A 20,801-nucleotide genomic window follows, 5' to 3' on the forward strand; every position below is an offset into this window, starting at 1 on the left:
GTTTTCAGCAAATGTTTAAAGGCCAATGTAGAAGACACCTGCTGAATCTTTACTGGAAGATGCCTGGACCAGTGACATGAAAGGTGGCCTTCTTGATAGTTCCACCTCCCTCAGAAGTTTCTAGAGGTTTCCTGGAGAAGGGCCTTCTCTGTGGCAGCCCCCTAGGTCATGGAATCCCCTCCCCCACAGAGGTACATCTGGAAACTTCACCATATAACTTTTGCTGAATGGTGAAGAAATGCATATTTACCATGACCATTGACACCTAAGATGTGTGCTTTGACAGCCCCACCCTATTCCTACAAATGCCATCTGGTGATTTGTTAATTCAATATGATGATTTGTTGATTATTCTATATGATTTGTGCTGTATTCGTAATGTTTTATTATGTTCTATCATGCTATTCTTATTTATTGTTTGTAAGCTGCTTTGGGTTTCATTTGAATGAAAAGCGGCATAGAAATGGAGTAAATCAAACCAATCAATCATTTTTTATTTTTAATTGTTATAACCTGCCCTCAGACCTGCTGATCAAGGGTAGGTCATAAATTTAACAGCAGCAGCAGCAGCTCAGTTTCATGTCAAATGAACCATCACTTTGAGAAATGCAAATTAGGTAGGTTCACATTTTAAAAATTGTGAGACATTTAAGGAGGATGTTTTTTAAAAAAATCAAAATAAAAAATTGTATGTGTGCCTCATTGCAATAACAAGCATTTAGAGATAAGCTCACATTGACTGGGTACAAATGGAATGGGACTTATTGCTAACACATCATGAGAAAGTCCAGGAAAACTGCAAAGTGGCTTCTAAAACAAGGAGGATGGGATTCCATTTTGGGGGGTGATAAATGAGGTTATGATAATAAGGACTGTCCCCACATGGCTTGGGATAATAAGAGCCCTCCGAGGTCCAGACAAATGGCCGATGAGTTATGAGATGAACAAGGTAAAAAGTTCAGCACTACTGCAAGGTCACAGGGTGGTCAACAGAGGGCATTTCATGTGGGGACCCCCCCCCCAGCCCTCAAGTTTAGCTTCTAAAGGAAAAGATTATTTGCCTCATCTCATCCTGGAGAGAATTGGAATAGACTGTGTTGCGTATAGATATGTCTATGTATCTCTTTTCAAACTGCCTCTGGAGCCAGCCAGATCTAGAGTTTCACAATGTTTGGCAGAAGCTGCCCGGGTGTTTCGTTTTAACTTTCAGAGCTCAGAAAGTGTCATTAACAAGACAGCCATACAAAGGGGGCAGGGAGAGAGTTGCTCTAGTTTTCAATCTGAAACAGCAATGGTTTCTTAAAATGAAGTCTCTGGAGGTATGCTACCGAAAATATGGGATTTCATAAAAAAAAGAAAATAAGCCAAAGTGAAGCATAGAAAGAACACCTTTAGGCAAACACATGTTGCCATTGCCTAGATAGGTGATGCAATGAAGCATGCCCTCCAACTCAGTTAGTTGTTCCACTAAAACTGCAAACTGGATAGACTTTAGCTGGGATAAATGTAACGATTTGGCCTAATTCAATAAATAGGCAATGGTAAGCAGGGCTGCTGTGAGATCCCAAATAACCCTGCTAGCATTGTCAGATTAGAATATATTTTGGGCACATTCATACTGCTTTAAAATGTCATGGTTTCCCCCAAAAGAGTCCGGGGAGTTGTGGTTTGCTAAGTATGGAATTGATGCTTTTGAATTATGGTGCTGGAGGAGACTCTTGAGAGTCCCATGGTCTGCAAGAAGATCAAACCTATCTATTCTTAAGGAAATCACCCCTGAGTGCTCACCAGAAGGACAGATCCTGAAGCTGAGGCTCCAATACTTTGGCCACCTCATGAGAAGAGCAGACTCCCTGGAAAAGACCCTGATGTTGGGAAAGATGGAGGGCACAAGGAAAAGGGGACGACAGAGGACGCGATGGTTGGACAGTGTTCTCGAAGCTACCAGCATGAGTTTGACCAAACTGCGGAAGGCAGTGGAAGACAGGAGTGCGGAGTGCCTGGTGTGCTCTGGTCCATGGGGTCACGAAGAGTCAGACACGACTAAACGACTAAGCAACAACCACAACCACAACAAGTATTGTAGTGCTGTAGATGTATGGTGTGAATGTGGCTGTGGTGTGACCTCTAAAACTCATGTCCAATTAAAAAACAAAACAAACCAGTACTAAAAGCTAGAAAGACAGCAAGAATCAGGATTCTCTGTCACCAAAATCTGCCAGGCGTGATGCCTGACTCATCGGAATCTGCCAGTCCCTGTCCTCAGATCACCCAAAGCCACAATATCCCCACCACTGGTTCAGTAGCATATTCCACGTTCTGCCCATGAATCAGCAACATCTGCAAAGCTCCACACATGATACAGCAGCATAGGCCAGGCCCTGCCCATGGCTTGACAATCTAGCCTACAAGGAAGTGCCCTGGCCCCAACTCCCTCAATTCGAAAAGCTACCACACTGAAAATGCAGACTCACTGCTACTGGGACATTTGTCAAGAAGGGTGTTCTGGGCTGGAACTCTGCATCCAGATTTCCATCTTCCTGGATTACTGCAGTGACCGTGTCACCAGCAAAGTAGCCTTTGGAAGGGGCTTTGCAGCTGATTTTCAGTTGTTTGGACCTTGGGTGGAGAAGGTTTTCACTGATACCAGTTGTGGCGCTCACACAGGGTCCCCGGACGTTTCACCATCTATTGATCCCTGTGCCACCACTTTATTTCTCGCTACCACCACCCAGGCCCTAAATGGTAAAATTCTGAGTCCAGTCAGGGTTAAATTGGAACATAAACTTTATTTATCGCAGTTTAGCAAGCGTGTGGTTTCATAAACGGTATCAGTCAATTACAATCATGGGGTACCTATCCAGACCTATAACTTCCGCTACCTGCTCTCACTCACTAAACCACCTCTCAGATATTTACTTGTCTTCCTAGCTCCTAACTGTTCCTGACTCAGCTTATTTCACTACACTAACTCAACCTACCCACAGACTCTATCCCCATTCACTCCCACTCCAATCAACCACCCAACTCCCAATGAACTTCTCCCTTCGCCCCTCCCAGAGCTGGTTTTATAGTCCTTCTGACTCCACCCCCCTGGGTTCTGATTGGGTAACCTGTTTAACTATTTCACCTCCAGCACTCCCATATGTTAACGTCACAACAGTCCCCTTCCAGCATGTATAGCTGACCACATGGTTTCGAAGAGTTCCGAGAGACGAAAATTTTAGGCAACGCATTTGCCTCTACAGAGTGGACTCGAAACCTACTTATATAAAATAAATTATTTTCAGTGCCACAGAGGATTTCTGAACTTTTGTCCAGCTTGACCCAGAACTGAGGCCTACATCCTACCTGCAAATCTGTCTTTCTGTCTGCATGCTGAGCCCACAGACAACACACAAGCGGAACCCCCCGCACAATAAATAGGGCATTCCTGTTCCAATATGCAAACGACACGCTCAACAAATTTAGGTGGATATTCAGGAGACATATATCACACCCACTTCCTCGCCCCTGGAACAAGGAAGCAGTCTAGGTCCTGTCATAACCAAATACAGAAGTTGCACAACTTGGACAAGATCAAAAGGCATTTTTTTCTCTCCTACCTTTTTAATGCAGCCAGCTTGCAACGCTGTCTCAGGATCCGTAAGCATTTGCTGAAAGCAAAACAAAAACAAAGGTCACTTGGCAGATCTGGGGAGCAGTGAGACAATGCAAATCATATTGAAATAATACGGGTAAAAGTATGATTTTAGACTGGGAAACAAGCATACAGTGATTTGCATACAGCGATAGCACTAGGAATGGGTAAATCTGTCAGTTTGGGTATCTCGTTTTTCCTAACTTAAGTTCTGTTCTCCACACTTCCACATCAATGTGTTTGCAATTTCATTTTGCGGAAAGCCCTCATGAAAATTCACCAGCGAATTTCCCTTAATATAGGCATTTTCTTTGTGTGAAATTTTGCCTGGTGTAAATGTTTTTTTTTGGCAAAACCATTTCTCCTAACATGCAACAATGTTATGTATATTATCTTCATTAATATAGGCATTCATTTGCACACATATATATATGTTTCTGCAGACGTTGTTTGGAGAACTGTGTTACAAAATTCAGAGAAGGGCCAAGTTCAAAGGATGGCTGTGTTTTAGTTCGCATACCGCTTCGGAAACTGAATTAGGTTGATTCACTTTTAAATGCAAACTGAATTGGATTCCTCCCCAGTCTCTAGATGGAACGCAAGCAGGGTAAAACCAGGCCTTCAAACCGAATAGAGAATTCCAGGGATGTGGGAATCAATCTAATTCTCATTTGACATATGTTCCCCTCCCACTGCAGTCCATTCCATTCAATTTCTACATCAATCTGCAATTCACACTAAAAAAAATAAAATAAATCACACTAAAACATTGAATACACATTTAAAATATTATTTCCCTCTCAAAGAACACATTTCTAAGTGTATTTGCTTTTGCTAAAACATGCATTTCTAGACATATTGCCTCTCAAAATGTACATTTTAAAAAGTATGTTACTTTTCTTTGTTTTTGAGCCGAGAACAGAGTCATAGGTTAGAACTCAATGCAGTGAATTGCTCTGTTTGAGCAAGTATTCCTGCTTGCCTGACTGAACCATCTCCCCTTTCCTCCTCCGGCACCTGCCTCGATCTAGGGCAGGCATAGGCAACCTCAGCCCGCCAGATGTTTTGGGACTACGACTCGCATGATCCACAGCTAACAGGACCAGTGGTCAGGGATGATGGGAATTGTAGTCCCAAAACATCTGGCGGGCCAAGGTTGCCTATGCCTGATCTAGGGGTTATCCCAACCCTCCAGCGCAGATTTAGGAGAGGCGTGGGAGCATACAGGGTGGGGGGGGGAGGAGGAGAAAAGACTCTTTGTGCTAGTGGAAGTCCTTCCACTGGCTTTTGCTAATGGAACCAGGTAGTTAAATCCAGCCCATGGTATCCAGGAACTGCAAAAAAACACACACACCAAAAAAACTGATGGCTAGCTAACAGTGCAATTCAAACTATAGGAAGCCAGTGCAATTTATGGCAGGATAAATTATGGTGATGTAATTTACCGCTTTTCCAAACTCTGTTTAGGAGTGAGGAGGCAGAGAAGTAACAAGTCTTGGAGGTAGAGTTTGACTTACACCATGCTGTTTGCCCTGTAACTTTTCCTGGGTTGCCAGGTCACATGACTGAGCTGAATGGAAATTGAAGCAGGGGCAAGTATTCTTCTACCCCAGGCTTCATCAAACTCGGCCCTCCAGATGTTTTGAGACTACAATTTCCATCATCCCTGACCACTGGTCCTGCTAGCTATGGAGCATGGGAGTTGTAGGCCAAAAACATCTGGAGGGCCAAGTTTGAGGAAGCCTGTTCTACCCCATCGTGCCATGTCCCATCATTCCCTGGAACTCCCCTTTCGGGGGACTTCCCCCAAACCCTGCTGACCTTTCTTTATCTGGGCTAGCTGACCCCAGCTGAACCACGATGGCATACTTATGCTGGTGTGTCTCCAGCTGAGCCAGGATGAGGACCTTCAGTCAGCGTATCCTAACTGAGGCCTGACACAGTGAATTCAATCAGAAACCTGCCTGTTCTAAGCTCCTCTCGTCCCAGCAGATCTTGGGTTTGGCTCCTAAGGTCTTGTTTACATTATAGCCTGCGATCAGGTGAGTTTTATACTGGAATTTGCAATTATCAAATTCTCCAAGCATCACTAGCTCACACTCAGGCCTGGTTTACATTTCCATTAATTACCATACAATGAGCTGTTGGATATGTAAGCTGACTCCATTCAAAAGCACCCTCGTTATGGGGATAAGCAGGACAATATGAGCACGTCAACTAGCATGTTATCTCTCTCATGGTATATACATGCATGCATTCTGTTGCTTAAAGACTCCTGATTGATTTTCACCTCTGCCATGACCTACCAAGTGGTCTTCAGAAAGCCCCTCATTCTCATCCTCTTTCCTATCAACGCAGGAATGAGAATATGCTTGGAACTTGCGGGATTGCAGGAAGAATTATTTGTTTCTAAGCAGGGCAGGGATGTTGTGATAAACTAAACAGGTGATGGGCAACCATGAATTATCCCAGTTGATTGCTTGCAAAAAGGGTCAGGGCACCAGAGATGTGCTGCAAGCATGCAGAATCATGGCAGAGCTCTGTATGACTATGGATCGTATCCAATGATATTCCTACTCAGAGGAGACCCACTGAAGTTAATGGACATGACTAACTTAGATTCACTGCTTTCAACAGGTCCACTCTCAGGAGTATTTTGTCAGAGACAAACCCGTGTTGCTCCAGGAAAGAACAGGAAGCCCTTTATACTACAGTGGTTCCTCAGGTTACAGATGCTTCAGGTTACAGACTCCACTAACCCAGGAATAGTACCTCAGGTTAAGAACTTTGCTTCAGGATGAGAACAGAAATCACACGGCGGCGGCAGGAGGCCCCATTAGCTAAAGTGGTACCTCAGGTTAAGAACAGTTTTGGGTTAAGAACGGAAACGGACCTCCAGAACGAATTAAGTTCTTAACCCGAGCTGCCACTGTACTTCATTGGTCCAGGTGGATCCAATGGTGAATATGGATGGGTGAAGTCGGTCCAGATTCCAATGGTTCTTCATTGAAAAGCAGCCACCTACAGTTTGGTGACATGGGGGAATCTGTACAGAGCCGGCAGTTCCACACACACCCTCACTGCCACATACTGCAGTTAGGAGCAGGTTTGATTGTCAAAACTGGAGAAAAGAAACGGGCAACAGCCATTTGAGGCAAAACCTGTTCTTTGCCAACTAACTGTGGTGCCATTTAGACTCCCTTCACTGGAGAGGGCGCACTTGGAATAATGTGTCCATTCTAGTTGCTTTGCCTCTAAAAGGGATATTGAAGAGCTGGGAAAAGGTTCAGAAAGGGATAGCCAAAATGATCAAGAGGTTGGACAACTCTCTTATGAAGATAGGTCACAACATTGGGGGTTTGCTGGTTTGTTTGTTTTTTTAGTGTAGGGAAAGGTGAGTAAGAGAAGGCCTGGCAGAGGTGGGCAAAATTATACATGGTGCTGTGATTGTGAAGAAAGTTTACCTCTCCTTCTCCCTATACTAGAACTCAGGACATTCTGTGAAGCTGAATGCCTAAAGATTTATGGCCGACAAAAGAAAATACTTCTTCCCACAGCAGCACGTAGCTAAGAGAAGTAGTGGTGGTTGCCAACATGCCTGGTTTTGAAGGAGAATTAGACAAATTTGTTGAGGCTATCAATGGCTGCCAACTATGATGGCTGTTTTCTACCTCCACTGTTGGAGGAATCATGCCTCTGAATACCAGTTTCAGGGAATCACAGGTAGGGAGAGTGCTGCTGTCCTCAGACCCTACTTACAGAACTTCCCATCAGCCTCTGACTGGGCAGTGTGAGAACCTGAGAAGAACGTAAGAGCCCTTCTGGATCAGGCACAATTAGTTGAGTATCCTGTTCTCACAGTGGCCAAGCAGATGTTTGTGGGAAACCCAAAAAGTGTGTTAGTTTAGATGGCCCACTGGCCTGATCCAGCAGAACTCAGGTTGCATCCAACTAAGTTCTCCTCAGAACAAACCTATGTAAATTAATGAACCTAAGTTAGCCATGTCTATTAACTTGAAAGGGTCTACTCTGAATTGGACAAGCAATGGTTACAACCCTTTTATGCTTTCACAGGGCCCTTCAGACATCTATTTACTTACTCTCTTGCACATAAATGTCTGCCATTTATTTCCATGGGGCCGATAAAGGTCTTCAATCAACAGAAAAATTGTGGTGGAGCAAATCTACTCCCTACACCTAATCATGGGTGGTCCAGCCTCCACCAACATGGATCCCTTTGCCCCTCCCATCCTATAGATCATTGCCATACACAGGGCCCACGTGTAGACATTCCCCTGGTTTCTTAATATTAACAGTAATCACTCATTATCATCGTCAGGATTTCAGACCTAAATATATTCGCTGTATTTTTCTTTCTTTCTGTTCCTTCCCTAATAACCCTCAATATTCTCTTTCCTTTTGGACACATTTGCACAGCTGTTTTCTGGGAAGCTCCTGCAATGGTTCCAAGATGTCTTTCTGGAGTCGTAGTAGCTAATTTGGAACTCACAGACTACTTCAGCTATTTCTTCTCTCTCTCTCTCTCTCTCTCTCTCTCTCTCTCTCTCTCTCCCCCCCCACCCCCGTTTTCCAGGGTGGAACTCTGAGCTACAGAAGTCCTACACGTTCTGCCCAATAAATGTGCCAGCTGAGTGGGTCTGGCTCCATCTGTGTGTTTGCATGACCCGGCCTGGGTAAGGCCGCCCAATTTCCTAAGTTCAAATATGTTGGCAGGGCTTTTCCCTGAGCTCAGCTGTGACAACAAAGTGTCAGATTTTAAATATGAAGGGTTTTCTAACCCCTCCGATGTTTTACGTTTCTTTTAATAGACACCAAAAATTGTGGTTTTGGAAAGCTGCGAAAAGCAAACAGGAGCGAAAGGTGAGCACCGGAGGAACAAAGCAAAGTTTGTCGGGGGAAAATCAGCACTCCATGCTGCATGCTAAATAGTTTTGCATGCCCCAATGCAAGCAGATGGGGCTGGTTCGATGGAGCAGAACCGAGCTGGGGTTTTAAAGGGAAAGGACAGTCCTTCTGGGCCAGGCCAGCAGCCCACACTCAGCTTGTCAGCCCAATCAGGATATACGGAAATTTAGGGAGGGTGTGCAATTTCTTCATTACAGTCTAAAGGAGGATTTAGCTACCTAGCGCAATATACACTAAGATAACAAAGCCAATTTTGATCCTCATTGAGTCTCTCTTTGGAGTTCCCACCAGGCTGAAAGGGCAAGCAACCATATTGTCTGAGAACCAGGAATGTACAAAACTGTCAATATCAGTTTCTCACCCACTCCCCCAATCTTATTTCAATTCTCCACTTTTCTGTATACATTCGCATTGCAGAAAAACTCCTCCTGGAAATTCATTAGCATTCTACTTCCTAATACAATGGTACCTCAGGTTAAGTACTTAATTCGTTCTGGAGGTCCGTTCTTAACCTGAAACTGTTCTTAACCTGAAGCACCACTTTAGCTAATGGGGCCTCCCACTGCTGCCGCCACGCCGCCGCACGATTTCTGTTCTCATCCTGAAGCAAAGTTCTTAACTCGAGGTACTATTTCTGGGTTAGCGGAGTCTGTAACCTGAAGCATCTGTAACCCAAGGTACTGTAATGCACAAGTTTGTAAGCAAATTTCCCCAATGCAATGCATTTTTGGTGTGTTATTTTTGCAATCAAATGCATTTTCATACACACTTCCACCCTGATATATCCAGTTACTTGGTTAGATAAATGCCCCATTACATTTTGAAGGATGGCTGTGTTTCAGCTTGCAAAGCATTTCAGGTAGTACTAATTAGGTAGTTTTGCATTAAAATGTGAACCACCGGACTGAATTTCAGAGAGAGAGAGAGAGATTATTTCTGTCTCCATGCCATGTGTCATTTTATTTGTACCAATCATATCATCTATTACTCCCCTTTTCTCTAAACTTTGAAGCTCCAAACTCTGCAACATTTCCTTATAGAGAGACCAAGACCACAATGGAACTGCCAAGGAAGAACTGAAGAGAAAGTCTCCAAGATGTGAAATATCAAATTTGAAAAATTCTGAGTGGTATTCAGCACAGTCCTACATAGAATGCACCCATTGGCGTTAGTGGACGTGGCTAACTTAGGTTCATTAATTTAAGTGTGTTTCCTCTGAGCAGGACTGAGCAGAATGCTACCCTCTATCCCAGCATTGACAATTCCAGCAAAATCCACTCCTTGTTCCTGGATGAATAGAGAGAGAAATAAAAAATTCCAAAGGGGTCTGAACACACACACACATATATGCGCTCTATCATACAAGCATAACAACATTTCAGCAGCCACTGCTGAAGGACAGCTTTGCATTAGCAGTTGCTCTAGGGCTGGCAGCGGTGGGGAAGGAATTCTGTCCCTAGATTTTCCTTCCTGGAGTTAGGACATGGGAGAGGTTTTGTTGCTGGCACATTGGGGTTTGCGCAACTCCTCCCCACTTTCTACAACCAAACATGTCAGGAGACGCCATGTGAATCTTTTTCAAAAACAGTTTACAAGTTGGCATGCGCCATCTGCGCTTAGCCCTAATTTGATTACATTCCCCGGACGGATCACAATGAGCTTATGTAAATAGTAATATTATCCATTCATCCCATGTGCTTGGATAAATGGTTATTTCGTGTATGTGTGTGTGCATGTGCGTGTGTGTGAAATTAAAGCACACAGGCATGCAAAATGGATGGATATATTGGATGTAAAGTTATTGAATCTATTTGGCCAAACGGCTGTTTTGCTGTGCTCAAGATTGCATATGGCATCCAGAGTTTTTATTTCCTTTTCCAATATCTTAGGTTGAGGCTAGAATCAATAGATTTAAGCCTGAAGACAGATAATGGGTTGCACCAAGTGCTAGACCTACTCAGAGTAGACCTACTGAAGTCAACAAACATGACAAACCCAGGTCTGTTGATTTCAGTGGGCATATTCTGAGTATAATTTTGCTGTCTCTAGAGATGTGCTGAGGGCCTATACTGAAGAGTCACAACCCTCTGTGCATGCCTGGAACTGTTGAGAGTTACTAGGGCTAGAACCAGGAATCTTTGGTTCTGTGTGCAATTGCCCTTTGGGGTGAGCCACCAGGTCACGTTGAAGCATATTAGGAGCAGGAGAAAATTGATTCCGTTCACACCCAAGGGCAAACCTATCTTATTTGCATTTTCTGGAGAAAAAAATAATAATAATGCATAACCTTCCTTTGAAATTCACGCATCTTTGAATTTTGCAATGCATTTCTGAAGCCAAGCAATGCTTGGGTAAAGTGTTCCTAAAAATGCATATATTTATGAAAATAACACACAAACATGCATTGTTTTAGGGAAAAGCACATTGCAAAAATGTGTATATTAGGCAAAATGGAATAGGAAAACATGCACTGAAATGCTGACACGTTTTCACAAAGAGTTTAAAAATAATAATTACATACTGATGTGGAAATGTAGTGAACTGAAGATAACACTTGGGAAAAGGCCATGTGGATAGAAACTGGACATAAATTGACAAATTCACCCATAACTCCCCCCCCACACAGCTAGGAGATACATTGAAACAACCACAGAGAAGTCAAGGATGGGGTAGCTGTGGGTTGTAGTCAACTAACTTTTACTCAGAGTAAATCCATTGAAATTAATGGACTTAGGGTTGATGGGAGATGGAGTCCAACAACATCTCCGAGATAGATAACTTGGCACAAAGCTCAATTCATGCCTGTCAGGAGTTGTCATGGGCCACCAGTCCTTTGCTCTGCATACTGTTGTCTCATGCTATAACTCTCACCAACCCCAGCCAGCACAGAGAGATCAAAAACGGGGAAGCTGTGCCCCCATTCCATATATTGTTGGACCAGAACACCCATCATCCTTGGCCATGGTGGCTGGGGCTGATGTTAAATGGAGCCCAGCAGCATCTAGAGGGGCATCAGGTTGGTTAAGATTGCCCTAAGCTGTGAGCTCTACTCCTCAGCTCCTGTCAGGACTGAGCTATAGGCTGCTTCCTGTGCCTGGCAGTCAAAGATGAGGGACAAAGCTAGGGGTCAGAGTTGATGAAGCTCTGGTCCTACCAGTAGTCATAATGAGGCAGTGGTCCCCTCAAGCAAGTGATTTTGGATTTCATGAATGGGTAGCAAAAAAAGAGGTTGATTTATTATTGTTGTATATTACTCCCAAGGCGAGGCACTTGTGCAATTTTCTGCCTCTGATGCCAAGACCCCAGCCATCATGGCTGTCAGGTTTAGTGCTACTCCCACACAAGACATAGAACGCTGGCAGTTTACCATATTTTTTGCTCTATAGGACGCACCCGACCATAGGAAGCACCTTGTTTTAGAGGGGGAGAACAAGAAAAAAATCACCCCCTCTCTGCTCAGCTCCCCTTCAGTGAAGCGGCAGGAGAAATGGAGCCCCTTCCATTTCTCCTCCCGCTTGGCTGAAGGGGCGCTGCGCAGCTCTCCCTCTCTGCTGAAGCCGGGAGAGACTTGCTCTCCCGGCTTCAGCAAAAGGAACCCGAAGCCTCCGGAGCGCAGTGGGACCTCCCGTTGTGTTCCGGAGGCTTCAGGCGGTTATCCCTGAAGCCTTCAGAGCGCAGCGCAAGTTCCCACTGCGCTCCGTAGGCTTCAGGTTCCTTTTGCTGAAGCCAGGAGAATCTTGCTTCAGGCGGCTATCCCTGAAGCCTGGAGAGCGAGAGGGATCGGTGTGCACCAACCCCTCTCGCTCTCCAGGCTTCAGCGAAAGCAACGCGAAGCCTCTGGAGCACGGAGGGAGCGCTCCCTCTGAGCTTCGGAGGCTTCGTGTTGCTATCGCTGAAGCCAAGGAGCCTGCATTCGCTCCATAGGACACACAAACATTTCCCCTTAATTTTTGGAGGGGGAAAAGTGTGTCCTATAGAGCGAAAAATACGGTAAGTAGCTGAGGTTTATTTTTCAATAACAGGCTTACAGCAGGCCAAGCTTTCACAACTCATCCTTCCCCGTCGGAGTCAGTTGACTCGACTGGCTTCTGACCTCTCCCAAGGCCAGATATAAGCCACGTCTTCCCCCGCTTCATGCTGGCCCGCTGCTGCTCTAATCTCTTGCTCCGCCTCCTACTTCTTGGCGACTAAGGTGCAGCCAATTCCTCTTCCTCTGGAGATTCCTCTCTGCTGGGTGTGTCCCTGACAATGGCCAATGGGGTCTTGGTCCCCACTAGTCCAGAAATATATGGGTGATCTCTCTGTGTTGGCTGGGGTTGATGAGAGTTGTAGTCCAATACATCTGTATGGCACCAGGTTGGCAAAGGATGAGTCAATAAGTCAAGGGACTTATTCCTCTCGAAATTAAAAATCCTGTATTGGTTCTTGGAATGCATAGATAGATACATATCCCTCCATACACTCTTTAAGAAAGGAGGAAAAAGAAGGAAGGAAGGAAGGAAGGAAGGAAGGAAGGAAGGAAGGGGTAGAACCCAACCATAAGCTCACATTAAGATGCAATAACCACACATGCACCCATTTTTAATTTAAGCACATGAATCCAATGTGAAATTGCCATGCATAAGAAGCACGTTCAATTGCCGCAAGGACGATTAGGTCCTCAGACCACTGCACAATGGACAGCAGGTGTTTATCCTTCTAGGCCAGGCATAGGCAAACTCGGCCCTCCAGATGTTTTGGGACTACAACTCCCACCATCCCTAGCTAACAGGACCAGTGGTCAGGGATGATGGGAATTGTAGTTTCAAAAACATCTGAAAGGCCGAGTTTGCCTATGCCTGTTCTAGGCTGATGGTCTTGGAGTGACCATAAGGGCTTGCCAAATCTGCTCAAGTTGTCCTGGAATGGTTAAACACTTTTGTACTCCAAGGAGCCAAGGGTGATATACATCCCCCACAAAAGAAAACCACCACAGATTGTATATCCCCACAACACCCCCGATAGACAGCTATCAGGCAGCTGTCGCAAGATCACTCAGCAAGCTTCATGGCATGTGTGCATGGTCTCAGTACTTTGCACTATGCCAGCTCTCAAAGACCCGGCGAGGGCCTTTGATGGGCTGAAGATGAGGCGTTTGATCAGGATGTGTTTGATGTTATTTGAATATGAAACAGAGAGGGTGGTGGTGGGGAGCTGGCTTAATATTTAACCTCAGATCAGATGCTTTTCCGTACTAGCATTCACCTCCAAGCTGAGTGTCTGTTGTCTCCCCAGTATGCGGAGTTGCACTCTTCACCCTAATCCCTCCAGACGGTCCTCAAACACAGCCATGATTAATCGTTTTGTCACTCTGGGCTATGGCACCAGGCAGATACTGTGGAGAGAGGCCACACCCAAGAGCCCAGCTGTGATAACTCCCAGGTGTGGGAAAGTTCATATATAATGATGATAACATGGTTAAAATGAACTAATGGCAGGGCGAGTAGAGACACCTGACTCCATAGCACCTGACTCCACAGAACCAGCCTTGATCAATGACCAATGTTCGATCAATAATTATCATCCTTTATCTGTTTATTTGGGACGCGGGTGGCACTGTGGGTAAAACCTCAGTGCCTAGGACTTGCTGATAGTATGGTCAGCGGTTTGAATCCCCGCGGCGGGGTGAGCTCCCGTCTTTCGGTCCCAGCTCCTGCCCATCTAGCAGTTCGAAAGCACCCCTAAGTGCAAGTAGATAAATAGGTACCGCTTTATTGCGGGAAGGTAAACGGCGTTTCCGTGTGCTGCGCTGGCTCGCCAGAGCAGCTTCGTCACGCTGGCCATGTGACCCGGAAATGTCTTCGGACAGTGCTGGCTCCCGGCCTCTTAAGTGAGATGAGCACACAACCCTAGAGTCGGACACGACTGGCCCATATGGGCAAGGGTACCTTTACCTTTACCTTTACCCAAGCTTCAACATGAGATTCCAGGGCAGGTTATAACAACTTATAAAAAATATATTAAAATCAGTTAAAACAATTACAATCAAGAGCATAGGATGAGTAGATAGATAGATAGATAGATAGATAGATAGATAGATAGATGATAGATAGATGATAGGGAAGTACTTAATTCGTTCTGGAGGTCCGTTCTTAACCTGAAACTGTTCTTAACCTGAAGCACCACTTTAGCTAATGGGGCCTCCTGCTGCCACTACGCCGCCACTGCATGATTTCTGTTCTCATCCTGAAGCAAAGTTCTTAACCCGAGGTATTATTTCTGGGTTAGGGGAGTCTGTAACATGAAGCGTATGTAACCTGAAGCATATGTAACCCGAGGTACCACTGTAGATAGATAGATAGATAGATAGATAGATACATAATCATTTTGGTCATTTATATACAATTTCATACTTTAAAGAAACCTCTGGTATTCTAACAATATCACAAATGAAAGTAAAATACAAAAAATAAAAATCTACGTTTCAGAGCAGCACGGGGCAATTAGGTAAGATGTTCTCTTAAACACAGACAGTATTTAATGGGGAGAGGGTCAAAGACATGCAAATAACATGCATAGCCCATTAGACAACTGTATTTGCAAGGTTGTTCCATAAGGAATGGGCAGCACCAGCGAAATGCAACTGAAAGGGAAAAAAGTTGAAAGTTCGAAAGTTTTGTTCAGCTTCACAACCAGGTTCACCTTTACTATTGAAGCTTTAGATTTGTTCTTTCTCTATGAACGGCACGTATTAAAAGTGATCGTCGACTTTGTTGAGAGATGAAACCAAGATGAAACTGAAAAATATATCAGAACTCCTGGCTTAAACACACACACACACACACACACAGCAAGAAGTAATAACCTCCCCCTGCCAGCTTTGGTGTGATCATATCCCATGATAAATATCAGGAAGTTAAACACGCCGTCTAATGGGGATCATTTGTAAGAAGTTCAGTATGCAGAGGACTTAAGACTTTTGGCCAAGACAAACAGAAGACAAGGTAGAGATTGCAGAATGGCACCTTTCCCTTTGCCAAGTAATTGGAGGATGGTGATAGGAGGATGTTAAGTACAATCCCACAGTCTTCAGGGCCTATTTGGTTTTTATATGGCGTCCTTATCAGGCTTTAAAAGTCCAGTGTTTGTGAGCTGATGAAATGTACTTCAAGCTTTGGCAAGGCTTTCCCCCCTCAAGGAGAAAAGGGGGAAAATAAATACTGTAAGCTCATTACATGTGTTTCTGTGTGTAGAAGAAATAGAAATCTAATTATGAGGTGTATTCTTTTCCTTTCATGTAGCAATCTCCCTCTTCTGGGACATTTCATTTATTTATTATGTCAGACCCTCCAAGGGCCCCTATTTTCCAGGGACAGTCCCGGATTTACAGAAGCTGCCTCAGTTTCTGTTTTGATCCATGAATGTCCCGCTTTTCCTTAGGACGTCCCTATTTCCATCAGATATTCTGTTGGAGGGTATGGATTATGTGACCCCTGAGCCATCTGAAAGCAGTCCTCTATAGGGAAGTTTTTAAATGTTCGATGTTTTATTCTGTTTTTATATATGCTAAAGTGGCTGAGGCAACCCAGTCAAATGCATGTGGTATAAATAGAATAATAATACAGTCATACCTTGGAAGTCAAACAGATTCTGCTCCGGAAGTCCGTTCGACTTCCAAAATGTTTGAAAACCAAAACAAGGCTTCTAATTGGCTGCAGGAAGCTCCTGCAGCCAATTGGAAGCCGCAGAAGCCTCGTCAGACGTTCAGCTTCCAAAAATAGTTTCTATACCGGAACACTCACTTCTGGGTTTGCGGCCTTCGGGAGCCAGAATGTTCGAGAACTAAGCTGTTCAAAAACCAAGGTACAACTGTAATAATAATAATAATAATAATAATAATAATAATAATAATACTGTACTGGCCCAAATATAAGCCACACCCACAAATAAACCACACCTTTAAAATTCAAGGGGAAAAAAGACAATACCCGAATATAAGCTGCTCCCTTAAAAATTCCACAGGCATTATTTTTTGTTCTTTGGAGGGGGTCCCTCTTTAATATGGGGAGGGGTGTCAAAGCCTCACTTCAATAAAACAAAGTAGACACAATAAATCATGGGTAGGTTTTGCCTGTACGCATATGATCCATCTCTTCATTTCATGCAATCCTTTTTCGTTATAGAACTGACCTCGTTATTGACAAAGTGATAAAAGGGAATGAATTTGTCCGGTGCTTTGGTTATTGATAAGCTGTTTGTTAAGATGATCTGTAATAATCATAAGTAAATAAGGGCTGCCAATATATCTTCTGTAATGGTAATGCACTGGGAGCGAGGGAGACAGCGATAGTTGGCGGATCCAGGTTAAATATATCTTGCTAAAAGGTAGCGTTCAGCTTTCATTCTTCACTCACAAGGAGTGTTGAATGGGGAAGAGGGGCTTCACTGCCCTGAAGTTAATGAAATAATAATAATAATAATAATAATAATAATAATAATAATAATAATAATAACAACAATAATGTATTTATACCCCACCCATCTGGCTGGGCTTGGCAGTTATTTCTTCAAATGAGATATGTACAGTTTACTCTCAAAACTGGGGGTTTCCAAAGGGACATTGAAAATGCTCCCCTGGCAGTGTGGGCCCAATTTGTATTGTGTGGCTGCAATAACAATTCAACTGACCCACTTAGCTTGTTTATTGCTTTAGGACACTGGCAGCCCTGAAAGGCTCTCCATAAGATGTCAGAATTTTGTGAGGAGCCCGGATGGCTAGCGAAATTTCTGAAAGGGGAGGATGCTTTGATACTGGGTCTTGCCTTTAATTCAACTCAAAGTGAAGGGTGGGGGACCCAGCGACCCATAAAGCCGGTTTTTGATGAAGCTAGTAACAAATTTACAGGAGAAGCCTCCCTAGCCAAAGGCCATTTTCTAGGTTTCTTCGGTGGCTAAACCTCCTCTCTTCTTAGGAGTGTAGTAATGCTAGCATTTTACAGCCAAATCCAATGCCATTTTAGTGAGACATTAGCCCAGCTGCGTTGAGTAACTCATAAGTAAAATGTGCGCAGGATTGCTATGCTACTTTGCGCTAATGCTATGGGAAAGGTATTCCACGCCCCCCCCCCATTTTCGCCACTTAAGTCAGCCACCTATGTGGTGAAAAGACACATGAAACATCCGCCTTTTTAAACACTGCTAAAGTCCAGGGGGAAAGCTGGTTATTTTTCCTACACTGTCTGGGAACATAACCCTTCCTGGTGCCCTGACAGAAAGGATGGGATATGTCAGTTTGAGACCCACCAGCCACCGAGCCAAATGTCACTTTAACATGACAGGGTCTTAGTCAGTCTGCCTGTTAGACGGGGAAAAATGACCCCCATTAGTGCCGTGGAAGAAAATAAAGTTGCATCCTGAAAGGTGAAGTAGAAAAAAGAAAAGCACACCCACAAACCCCACGCTGAATTGGAACAGGGTGACAGGTACTCAGCATCTGTCATGTTGAGACATCCCAGCAAGGTGAAAATGAGGATCTGTACCTGGTATATTAACGGAGAGTGTCTCTTACAGTTTCAAACACAGTGGTGGGGGGAAATGGCCAAACAGAAGCAAACCCCATTGAGTGGAATGGGGTTTGCTTCCGACTAAGGCTAAAATCCCATGCAAGGGGTGGGGAGGGTTTTCAATAAAGCAGAACTTCCTTAAGAACTTAAAAGTCCTGGTGGATTGAACCAAAGGTCTACAGTGGTACCTCAGGTTACATACGCTTCAGGTAACATACGCTTCAGGTTACAGACTCCGCTAACCCAGAAATAGTGCTTCAGGTTAAGAACTTTGCTTCAGGATGAGAACAGAAATCAGGCTCCGGCGGCGGGGCAGCAGCTGGAGGCCCCATTAAGCTAAAGTGGTGCTTCAGGTTAAGAACCATTTCAGGTTAAGTACAGACCTCCGGAACGAATTAAGTACTTAACCTGAGGTACCACTGTATGTAGACTTAAATTTTTGCCTCACAGGGGCCAACCAGATGTGTATGGGAACCCCACAAGCATGATATGAATGCAGTAGCACAGACCTATTCGTGTTTTCCGGCAAATAGAATTCAGAGACATATTGCCTCTGATACAGGAGTAACCAGTGATTACCTTATGATTCATGAATTTGTCTAAACCCATCCTAAACCTGTCCAATGTGATGACCATCAGTCTACCTTTTTTTTAATTAATAATTTATTTACAACATAGTCCACAACAACTCATACATGCAAACAAACCCACCACCACTGACAATTTATATTGAAATTAAACTCCTGTCCTCTTACATAAAGAAAACAAATATAAAAATAAAAGACTTCCATTATCCTGTAAATGGCCTTCTTGTATACTGTTTCTTTTATATGTGATTATTACAATTATTCCTAGTTATGACTTAAAAGACCACAAAGTCTCCTATAGAAATTAATCGAAACAAGTCCAGATATATATTTTGGGGCACTGTTTGGTAAAGTATTCTCTGCATTTTCCCCATTCTTTTTGAAATTCTTGTCTGGCTTGTTCCCTAATTGTCTCTGTTAATCTGGCCAGTTCAGTATAATCTAATAATTTATCCTGCCATTCCTTTTTTGTTGGCACAAATCCTTTTTTCCAATTTCTGGCAATTAAGGTCCTTGCCGCGCCTGTGGCATAAAGGAATATTTTCCAATCTTCTTTTGTTATAGCTGTGTCTGTTATTCCTAATAGGAAAGCTTCTGTATTTTTCACAAAGTTATATTTAAACATTTTTTAAAGTTCATCATATACTATATCCCAGAAGCTTTTGTTTTTTTTTCACAGGTCCACCCGATATGTACAAGTGTCCCTTGTGCTTTACCACACCTCCAACACAGGTTGGCTTTTGTTTTATACATTTTAGTTATTTTGGCAGGTGTTAAGTACCATCTATAAAACATCACTCTATCTTGAGGGAGCATATTATGCAATGTACATTTCACACAGTATTATACTACTCTAAGAAGTCATGGCTTCCCCCAAAGAATTCTGGGAACTGTAGCTTGTTTAAAAAGCTAAGACTTAAAAATCTTTGTCTTAGAGAGCTACGATTTGAAGACTTCTATTGAAAACTCCATTGAATCATAGTTCCATGGTGGGAATAAGGGTCTCCTAACAACTCCCAGAAACTTAACAAACTCAGTTGGGAAACCATGAGACTTTTACTCTCAGAGTGGTGGGTTTCAAACCCCAGTGGCAGGCATCTCCAACCTTTGGCCCTCCATATGTTTTGGACTACAATTCCCATCATCCCTGACCACTGGTCCTGTTAGCTAGGGATCATGGGAATTGTAGGCCAAAACATCTGGAGGAGCAAAGGTTGGGGGTGCCTGTCCAGGGGGCTGCACTAGATGACCCTCATGGTACCTTCCAACTCTGTGATTCTGTGATACCCAGGACTTTTTAGGGGGAAATCATGACTGTTTATAGTGTCATGATACTGTTTTAAATATGTAGTGCAGTTTGGCCTAAGGTTTAACTAGGTGCATCATGGTATCTGTTTTTAATCTTCCCACATTCAGCTTCACTGGACGACTTTCAGGTTTTAGTATTACGAGAGGAGGAGAGAATACTTCTTTTCTGGATGAATTTGCAGAGAACTAGGCTGCTGTATGCTTCGGGTTGCAGCCCTAATCCCATGGAAAACTAAAATTATTAAGAGGTACGTGAAAATATATGCAGCATTCTTGCATAAGCTAATGTTCAGTGCCATTTTTTTTTTTGTAGAGGCAAATTGTGGTATTGTTTTGCCACAACATCGTAAAGACTTCTGCTGCTCAAAAACAGGATATATATATAAACACATGTTAACTTGGGAGAGAATGACTGCTGGCAGTAATCGTTTTGAACAGGGGAAAGAAACAATAGAGGGAATTAAACAGAGCCCCATTTCTTCCTTTCTTCTGAACTAATAGTGGGCCATTGATATTCACTCCAGAGAAAGGTTAACACAGCAATTCCGTGGATTAACTTTCGTCATAAGCATATAATCGCTTTCCTATTTTTAAGAAAGTGCACAATGTTGTTTTATCTGAACAGATGGGGGTACCAGGTGAGTTCACTTTTAAGAGCTGTTGAAACAATCTTGGGCACAATTTGATAATATTATGCTTGGAATGATAATATTATGTTTGGAAAGACCCAATATTTTATTTCATCCGCCAGACGACGGAGAGTGGGTGGTAATTTCGTCGCTTTTTCTTGAGACAGGA

At 43.6% G+C, this 20,801-nt stretch overlaps 1 protein-coding gene across 5 annotated transcripts in view; it reads right to left on the minus strand.

Moving 5' to 3' along the window:
* The window catches only part of PRDM16 (PR/SET domain 16), a 472,000-nt gene that overhangs the window by 209,277 nt on the left and 241,922 nt on the right, over nt 1-20,801 (minus strand). For all 5 annotated transcript variants that reach the window (XM_082229835.1, XM_082229837.1, XM_082229838.1 and 2 more), the window contains exon 3: nt 3,606-3,656. In XM_082229835.1, the coding sequence (XP_082085961.1) occupies nt 3,606-3,656 (51 nt within the window). The remainder of the gene's footprint in view (nt 1-3,605; nt 3,657-20,801) is intronic.

The sequence above is a fragment of the Podarcis vaucheri genome, assembly GCF_965113315.1.
Source record: "Podarcis vaucheri genome assembly, chromosome: 7".
Lineage (NCBI taxonomy): Eukaryota > Metazoa > Chordata > Lepidosauria > Squamata > Lacertidae > Podarcis > Podarcis vaucheri.